At 35.0% G+C, this 9,870-nt stretch overlaps 1 protein-coding gene across 2 annotated transcripts; it reads right to left on the bottom strand.

The window, feature by feature from the left end:
• Nucleotides 1-1,300: 1,300 nt before the first annotated feature.
• Nucleotides 1,301-9,023, bottom strand: LOC142618605 (TMV resistance protein N-like). Of its 2 annotated transcripts, XM_075791550.1 has the most exons (5): nucleotides 7,912-9,023; nucleotides 3,123-4,215; nucleotides 2,919-3,010; nucleotides 2,738-2,810; nucleotides 1,301-2,620 (listed from the first exon to the last, which is right to left on the bottom strand). In XM_075791550.1, exons 1-5 carry the CDS (start codon nucleotides 8,436-8,438, stop codon nucleotides 1,805-1,807), a joined length of 2,601 nt encoding a protein of 866 aa, XP_075647665.1. In that variant the 5' UTR covers nucleotides 8,439-9,023; the 3' UTR covers nucleotides 1,301-1,804. The 2 variants fall into 2 exon arrangements, with proteins under 2 accessions (XP_075647665.1, XP_075647664.1); XM_075791549.1 differs by having other exon boundaries at nucleotides 2,738-3,010.
• Nucleotides 9,024-9,870: the final 847 nt, after the last annotated feature.

The raw sequence follows: 9,870 nt of genomic DNA on the forward strand, positions 1-9,870 counted from the left end.
GCCGAAGGAAGCGCCAGCCAATTAGGATGATGCTAAGATCAAGGTAGCAAACTTCAACAGTAGGGCATTGAATGCTTTATTCAGTGCAGTCACAAATGAGGAGTTCAAAAAGATATCCTCCATTAAAACTGCGAAGGAAGTATGGACCATCCTCCAGACAACCTATGAAGGAACCAAGGCTATCAATGATTCAAAACTTCAGAAGTTCGCTACAAGTTTTGAAGAAATCAAGATGGAGGAGGATGAGGAACAATCAAAACCTCTATGGTACAAGCCTCAATGAGGAACAATTTCTTGCATTGATGCCCTGGTACGAATCATTCATTACAATTGTAACAAAGTCCCTTTTCACGTCGCTCTTTAAGCTCAGTGGGTGACATTTGTCAGACTGCAAGGGGGGTTTGTGGTGAGGCATCCTCCCTAGAGACCTGAGGAGCAACTCTAGTAGTTGCAGGAACTGTGACAGGTGTTCATCTCAGCAAAGAATTTCTAGCTTCATATAATCAGGCCAACCCGATTGCCATAGACAATTAGTTGGCCTTCCTACTAATACATCAGCCTTGATACCTTCCATCAATCCACTCACAAAGCAACTTACTTGACGAACAGGTGGGAGGTGCCCAACCTTGGCCAATAGTTGCTCAAATTTGGTTTGGTCTTCCTTAACAATCCCAGTTTGTCGTAACTTAGTGAGCTCTCCATAATAGTCATAAAATTGAGTGGGACCATAACGGGCTAATAGCCTTATCTTGAAGGCAGCCCAGGTAAGAGTTTCTGCTTCTTGCTGCATCAATTGATATCGCAGTTGTGCTTCTCCCTCTAGATGAAAGGAAGCCAACGCCACTTGGTCTTCAATGGGTATTTAATGGAAGTGAAAAATTTGCTCAGCCCGCCATATCCAACTTGTGGGATCCTTGGCTCCATTGAATCTAGGAAAGTCGAGTTTCACCAAACGAGGAGCATATGAATGACTGCTTTTGCTAGAATGACCACCCTCAGTGGCCACTCTTCCTTCTGGCCGCTTGCCATTGCGGTTTTGGGAGCTCTCTCCCTCTTCTCGGCTGGAAGATAGTGATCCAAGCTTGGCGTAAATCACTGTTAACTGTTCCATTATCTGTTTTTGGCTGCTAACAAGAGAACTCACGCTCTGATCCAACTGCTCCACCCTCTGGTCCATCCCAAAGCTTTGATACCACTTTGGCACGTATAAGACAATATCTTTACCTATGATGGTTCTTTGGTGATAACAATAAAGAAAAAAAAAAGAGAGAGATAAGAATTGGATTTTACAGAGGAAACCTTGACCTCTTGAGACTTAGCTCAAAATTAATTCTCTAATGATTTATTCATTATTGTCTTACAGCTTAAATACAATAATGATAACAACAAAAACGAAATACAAGGACTTGTTCCTAATATGAAGGGATACTGTGGCACAACAACCCAACATGCTAGGGACTCACTCACAATTGAAAAACAATCCAAACTTAACAACAATCCTAACATTACAATAGATATCTTCCCAAAGATAATAACAAACACCTAAAACAGAGGACACTAATAACAATCACCTAAAACAAAGGACTCCAATCCACATCCAAGTAGATGCACGTATCAAGATGACCCAGAGCTCTGATGGCTGAATCACTCTAGATTTTAGACCTTTTAGTTTGAACTGAGCCATACAAATAACCTGAATAAATCCCCTGTAAAATTTCAAAAGGCCCAAATGTTCGCTTGTAACAAAATGAACACCTTATAATCTTCTTTCAGGTTCATAGCCGATGCAATCAAGAAAACTGAATCATTGTGGCAAATTCCACTGAACCACTTTATCTGAATAATATTCTAGTGACGTACATCCCCTTACGTTTACGGATACACTTAATGGAAGATTTGGCAAAGATTGAAGCTGGGTACAATTTTCCAAATGAAGACACGTAAGCTTAGAAAGTTGAGAAATGCTATCAGGCAGGCTTGTGAAATTGTTTTTGTTCAATTTCAGTACTTCCAACAAAGAAAAGCAACTAAGATCATCGGGGAGTGTACCATCTGATAAATTGCAGTCACTTAGATCTAAAGATACCAAGGAGCTTAACCCAAATAACATAGGCAACGGCAAGTTGATGGAATCTAGTTCTGGACATGGGGCAGGGAAGAAATAATCTATCCCCAAAGTAAGTCGAAACATTTGGAAGATTCCATGTGAATACCAGAAATTAGATTGTTGGCCCTTACATCCAGATAGATTAAGAGTTTTAAGAGATGGCAAATTGACGCTTGTAGAACACGAAATGTTTTTGCAATCTTGAAGGCTCAACAAAGTTAGGCCAGTCAAATTCGCAATTGACAATGGCAGTTCTTCTAAGGCAGTCCCGTCCAAATAAAGCTCAGACAACTTTGTCATGTTTGTTCCAATCTCTGAAAATTTCTTGAGCCTTACACAGCCAGATAAAATAAAAATTTGTAGAGATTCCAAGTTGAGCTTGCGTGGAAGGTCATGCAATCTTGTACAACCTCGAAAAATCAGCCTCTGTAGATCTGGGCATCCGATGAAGTTAGGAGTCTTGACTAAGTTTTGAGAGTCACTAAGATCCATCAGTCTTAACTTTGCCAAATTCTGTTATAATAAATAGACATGGACAAATTAAGTAATCAAGAACTTAAATGATATTTATTATAAACTTTTTAAAAAAAAATTAAAAAAAGCACCAGCATGCCTTAATGGAAAACTTACACCAAATCCCTCCGGTAATTGCTTAATGTGGCTGCGAGGCATGATGAGTTCAACAAGATTGTCCGGTTGAAAACTGTTTGGCATGGATTTCAAAGGATAATCATGCCATTCCATCATTCGTAACTTGTTAGAAACAAAATTGAGGCCTTTAGGAAGGTGCACATTAGAAATTTTAAGCAACCTTAGATTGATCATATTTGAAAAGGCTTTGTCATTCAAGTTTTCTTCATGTGGAGGCGAGTTTAGCACCATGCCTTCTACAAATTTCGTTCCCTGGTAACCAAGAACAATGAAATCAGGGTTGGGAAAAATATAGCAAAAAAAATTGCTAGAATCATAAAATATACACTCCTCTAAGTTTATGTCTATATACTAATCCACTTACAGTATTTTCTTTTAGCACATGAAACACATCCTTACAAAACCACAATCTACTGCGTCTTCCAGGCTTCTTAGGTGATTCACGATGAACAACTCTCCAAGCCATCTTTTCTACTAAATCATGCATCTGTAATTTTCCCTCTGAAATTGTAATAAGAGATTTGTCAATGAGAGTTTTCATATTATTGGAGCTACCAACACCTTCTATATTTGCCACACGATTTTCGTCCTCCCCTTTGAAGAAACATGCAATATCCAAAAATAGATTTTGCTGTATTTCATTCAATCCCCTGTAACTTATTTCAAGTTCATCAAGAATTTCTCCTTTATAGGTTTCTTCTAATTGATGTAGGTAATCTTCCCATACCTTTCTTGGTCTATCAATCAAGGAGGAACCATGAACTTTCAATGCTATAGGAAGCCCTTTAGCGTACTTCACAAAACCATTGGACAAATCCTCAAACTCTTTTTTGGGATAGGGTTGGTTAAACACAATCCAGCTGAAGAGCTCTAGGGCTTCATTATTATCTAATTCATTAACCCTATGTATAGTAGTACCCAGGTGATGCTTTTTTAGCAGGTGCTTATCTTCACTTGTGATAATGATCCTACTTCCTTGACCAAACCAACTAGGGCTTCCAGCTAATGCCTTTAGTTGTTCATCTTTGTCAACATCATCAAGAACAATAAGAACCTTCTTATTGAGTAGTCTCTTCCCTATGACTTTGATGCCCTCAAGATAGCTCCAAATGTTTACTTCTTTTACCATCAATGTCTCAGAAAGAAGTTGTTTTTGTAAATTAACTAGACCCTGTTTATCTTTTTCAACTGTTTTTCTAATGTCACAAACAAAGCTACTAGCTTCAAAGTCATGACAAATTTTGTTATAAATGGCATATGCTAGAGTGGTTTTACCAATCCCAGGCATCCCCCAAATCCCTATGAAGTGCACATCATCTGACATTGTGCTAAATAAGTTCATCATTTCCTCCACACGTGAATTTATTCCAACAAGATGTTCAGAATCATCTGATGATTCACAACTCAATTCATCAAATATGCTTTTTGTGATATCCTGAATATCTTCTGATTCATGACTGTAATAAAAATTAAAATTAAAAATTAAAAATTTGATGATACAAGTATGCTAGCCACAAAGAGACAAAACATCATTAAGTGTAAGATGTTTTGCATTAGTAGAGAAATATGAGCCATGTTTTACTGGTCAAAACAACCCCGAAGAAGAAGAAGAATGGCAATATGTCCAAAAAAAAACCTATTCTTTTATACTTAAGACAAATTAAACCCTATATGGCTATATTTCAATTGTGTTAATTTAAGCACTACTACACTTTCATTCCCATGACAACCAAAAGCCTTGTCCCAGATCATTGAATTTTGTGCGAGAAATCTAACACCGATACACACAAAAAAGGTACTATTTATTCAACTCTCTATTCAACCCGTATAGCTCATCATCAATTTATTTCCTCGCATGAGGAGAGTGGAGAAGTTTTATTAAAAAGGGGGAGAAAAAAGAAAAAAAAAATACACACAAACACATTAGGACACCATTACCTCCCTCTCTCTTTTAATAGAGTTCAACTTACAACACCACCCTTGTCTTTTTAAGAAAAATACCAGAAGGTGGTGGGAATAAGGGTTTTGATTGTCACGCTAATGAAAATGTAGAGTTTAAGGGTCTGTTTAGAGCATCAGCATTGAATGTGGAATATGGCAAATGGAGCCCTTTTTTGAAATTTTTTTACAATTCAAGCCCAAATTTTTTGCTCCATTGAATGTTGTATTTTGTAACTATTGTAAAAAAAAAAAAAAAAAAATACAATTGAGCTACAGTACCATCTTAAATGTAAGATGGTACTGTAGCTAATGGGATAAAAAATAAAAAAATAAAAAATTAATTCTCTCTCACCCCTTTTAACCCGGAAATTTCTCTCTCCTCTCTCATTATTTCTCTTCTTTTCTCTCTCTTCCTTCTCTCTTTCTCATCTGCTCTCTCACTGTTCAGACTCAAGACCCGTGAGTTTGCTCCACGGTGGAATCGGATGGCTCTGATGGGTCGGCATGACGGCTCTGATGGTTTGAATCGGAGCTCCGATCGGCGTGGTATGGATTTTTTGTTGTGGGTTTTTGTATGAATTTTTTGTTGTGGGTTGCGATCAGCGTGGGTTTCTTTGGAGGTGTGGGTTGCGATAGGCGTGTGGGTTGATATGGATGATAGAGGAGGAGTCTGGGTGTGCGATTGGCGTGGGTTTCTTTGGAGGTGGTGGGTTTTTTTTTTTTTTTTTTAACGTTTCGCCGATCTGGGTTAATATGGATGATGAAGGAGTTGTGTGGAGAAGTTGGGTTGATATGGATGATGGAGGAAGAGTCTGGAAGATCGGTGTTATGGTGACAGTGCCGTTGATCGGCGTGATGGTTTTTTTTTTTTTTCAATTTCGCCGATCTAGATTGATATGGACGATGGAGGAGGAGTTTGGAAGATCGGCGTTATGGTGGCTGTGCTGTTGATCGGCGTGATGGTTTTTTTTTTTTTTTTTTCAGTTTCACCGACCTGGAGTTGTGTGGAGGAGGAGTCTGGAAAAGAAGAAGGTGAAAAGTAAAGGAATGGGGATTCAGTGAGGATAAAATTGGGAAAAAAAAGGGAAAAATATATTTTATTGTGAAGATATATTATTTTAAAGAGTACGATAGAAAAATATAAGTTTTGATGTTGGGACATTGTAAAATGGTATGGTATAATTGATAAAATAGTTTTTTTGGATGGTAAAATAGGATAGAATTAGGAAAAATGAATGTGGATGCTCTTAGATACCGCTTATTTTGCTGAAACTGAAAACTTATTGCTGAAAATACTATAAATAAAGGTAAAATTTAGTTGAAATAGTACAATGGGACCCATAAATAGTATCAAAAAGTGCAGTAAAACTCATGAATAGTAACAAAAATAAGCTGAATAATGAAATAATTTTCATTTATAATCTGTATCCAAATAGAAGCTAAATTGAAACAATTAAATATATAGAATTTAATTTGTCACAAATATACACTTATAGGTTTTTTTTTTTTTCAAATTCCATGAACCTTTTAAACTTCAGCAAAATTAAGCAACCAGCAGGCGTACAACTTTTTTTTTCCTTGTCTTTTGATACTAAAAAAATCTTATATTAGAGAAGCAGGGAAAAAAATTTGAATTACTTTTCCTTATAATAATTGCATATGGTACAAACTATATGAGACACTATATTCCTTTAGAACTTTTTGAAGGCTTAGTTAGTTAGTTAGTTAGTTGGTTGGTTGTAGGATTGCAACAAGTTGAGCCAAGTTAGTTATAAATTGCTAGTTAGTTATTTAGCTGGGCAACTTGTATAATAAATACTTGTAATCCATAACATTTTAGATATTGAAGAATGAAACCAATTGCTTAGTCTCTTGAAGTGGCCTAGAACAACTACTATTCTCATTCACCACTCTTACTCTTCCACAATTTATATTCATATTCTAGCAAGTTCTTAACAGGCTTCCCCCACTAAAATAGCAGTTCTTCCTCCCCCTAATTTGAGTATCCTCACTCAATATATATAATAAGTACAATCTGGAACTGTGTTACACTTCTGGCATCATACCATCATCTACTAAAGTATTTACTTCATAAAAAAAATTCAAAACGGAGAGAGAGTGAGAAAGATCAAAAAGACAAATATAGAGAGATCTGGGCACCCAAAAAAAAAAAATGGAACAAAGAGAAAGAGGTGGTCACTGATCATTGACTGAAGATGGATCAGAGCAGAGCAAACAAAAGGGAGATACTGCATAAGGGAAGATTTTGCTATATTCCAATGTTTATTTTGTTTTGCTTTATGAGGAATCCTAATTTGCAAGGGATTGAGCTGACTTGGGAAATTGTTATATAAATTTTTTTATTTGTTTGGATTTGGAAATTTGCTATTGAATTGATTCAATTGAACTTGGGCCAGACGCTATTTTTTTGTGGGTCTTTGTAGCAATTTTTTTTTTAATAAATTTTTGGGCTTTTCTAAGTATATTTAAGATTTAAAGGAGACCAAAGGAATCAATAAATTTTTTTTCTCAAAATTTCTAGGGGGCCAGTCAGTTAATTTGCATATAATTTACATGTAATTTATCATTTTGTTGTTGCTACAAATGAAATTTTCAAAAAACTAAAGGGCATGGCGCCCTCTGTCCTCTTTACTGCTGCTTAAACTAGACAAAAGTAAAAATTTTATTTATCCTAAAAATAAATAAATAAATAAATAAGCAACTTAAACTAAAAAGTGAGCCACGGAAACATCTCAATTCTCAGCCACAGAACACAGAGTTCTATCAAACAAAACAAACAAAAATAATTATACCAGTACAGTACATACGCTAGAGAGCAAGAGAGATACCACAATACCAGTCATTCCAGCCGTATGGAAGTCACAGACTCACAGCAGGCAATTTGTATTTTTTTTTTTTTTTTTCAATTGGTGATTTGGAATTTTTTAAATGGAAAACTGGGGTTTTGTCAGTGTGTTTGGACAACCTCAGGCTGAGAAGGAAATATAAATTTTTGGTATCAAATATAATTTTTTTTGGTTTTTTTTTTTTTTTGGTACTAAATTGATTTTGTTGGACTTTACTTCTGTAATTTTATTGAGCAAGCTCAACAATTTGTTTTTTTGTATTATATTTCAGATAATTAGAACAAAACCATTACAAAAGTTACTAAATCATTGAAAATATGACCAGAAGAAAGGGTAGAATCTTACCTATCCAATAAATGCCTCCCGCGGATCTTGCTCACTTCTTCCAGTGCAGTTCTCCACTCTCGCATCTGTTCCGTGCTAACCTTGGGATCTTTTTCATGCTTGACAAATGCTTCCCCAAAAGTTTCCCTCTGATTCCCAACATCAGAGGGCTTTACATGGTAGAAAATGGGCCGAACTATCATCTCCTTCTCTTTCCTGCATTCAAGAATCTTGACAAGTTCTTTTAAACACCACTTTGAAAAAGCGTAGTATTTGGAGAGAATAATAATTGCATATTGAGATTCTTCTATTGCTTTCATGAGCCCAGAAGCAATGGGTTCTCCTTCCTCGAGATTTTCATTATCTCTATAGGTGTTAATGCCTTTTTGTTTCAAAGTAGCATATAGATGATCCGTAAAATTTTTACGAGTGTCCAGGCCATAGAAACTAAGAAAAACATCGTATTTCCACTGAGTTTTAGAAGAAGAAGAAGATGACAATGATGAGGATGAGGATGTACAGGCTTTTTGAGTGCTCATGGAAGCCATGGGAAACTTACAGCCTATAGCCTGTTTATGGAAAAGGGAGTACTAAAAGAGAATTTGATTTTTTTTTTTTTTTTTTTTTTTTTAAGGAAGAGAAGAGAATGGAACTTGAGCAAAGCTTTATGAGAACTTCACTTTCTGTGTCAAGGTTTCAGAATCATTCACGGTAAAAAAACTCATTTGTTTGGATGAGAAGAAATATGAGAAAATAAAATATGAAATTGGCTATAAATGTACAATTATGTCCATGATAAATTAAACAAAAAGTAACACATTTTTTATTAAAAAATTGTATATGAATCGTACTTCATTTTTTTAATTAAAAAAAAAAGACAAGTTCAAGAACCAAAATTTTTTTATCAAACAACAAAAAACAACCAACGGTTGAGAAAAGAGAGGATAAGCACATAGGAATTAAGAAAGAAAAAAAAAAAAAAATTGAGGAAAGGATCGGCACGAAAGAAAAAAGAAACCAAATGAATATAGAAAAATTCTTAACAACTGAGCCGGCCTAGAAGTAAATTTCTCTAGAAGATGCAAGCATGTGAGTCTCCGCCAATATTTGCTTGGAAACAAGATAAGAACAGGATTGCCGCAGACTCAAAGTCGTCATCTTTATCTAAAAGAATGCAAGTCATGAGTGATCAAGAAAAAGTGGTAAGTCTATTTTTGTTCATGCATTTACCATTTACAACTCGCTACATGACAAAATCTATATCTATATATTATATATCTAAAAACTGAAGCGTAATATTATATATTATTATTACTACGCTCTAGTTAAGCCACATTAGCTTCCACGTAATTATATTTTTTCTTTTCAATTTTCCTATAATTGTTTTTAACAATTTTTTTTTTAATATTTACACTTTTTCAACCTTTCTTTATCTCCCCACTACTTCTCCAACCTTTCCATCTTCCTATTACTTCTCCAACCTTTCTCCCTCCCTTACCGTTTCATCTCCCCACTACCCTCTACATTAATATCATTCTTCCTATTTCTCTCATTTTTCTCTATTTTTATCTCTTCTTATTCACACCCTTTACTATAAATTTGTCACTATCCCTTCCATTTTATGTATAGTTTTCCCTCACAATAAAAAGGTTCTCTCTCTCTCTCTCTCTCTCTCAATTGTTTTTGGATTTTTTCTATTTTTCTTGCATCTCTACTTTAGGTTGATAATTTTTTATATTCTTTAGAACTCTACTTTGGATTAATGCAATTTATTTTAGTTTTTAATTTTTAATTTTTTTTGTTCTCTTTGATTGTTAAATGTTATCCTATTGCATTATAAAGAATTAAATATAGCATATAAAAATATAATATAATTCTATTACATAGCATGATTTGGATAATTTGGTATTTATCGTAATTTGGTATTTATTCTATTACATAGCATAATTTTTTATAGTGCTCAATTTAGATGTTAAACTG

This window comes from Castanea sativa, chromosome 12 (assembly GCF_040712315.1).
Source record: "Castanea sativa cultivar Marrone di Chiusa Pesio chromosome 12, ASM4071231v1".
Lineage (NCBI taxonomy): Eukaryota > Viridiplantae > Streptophyta > Magnoliopsida > Fagales > Fagaceae > Castanea > Castanea sativa.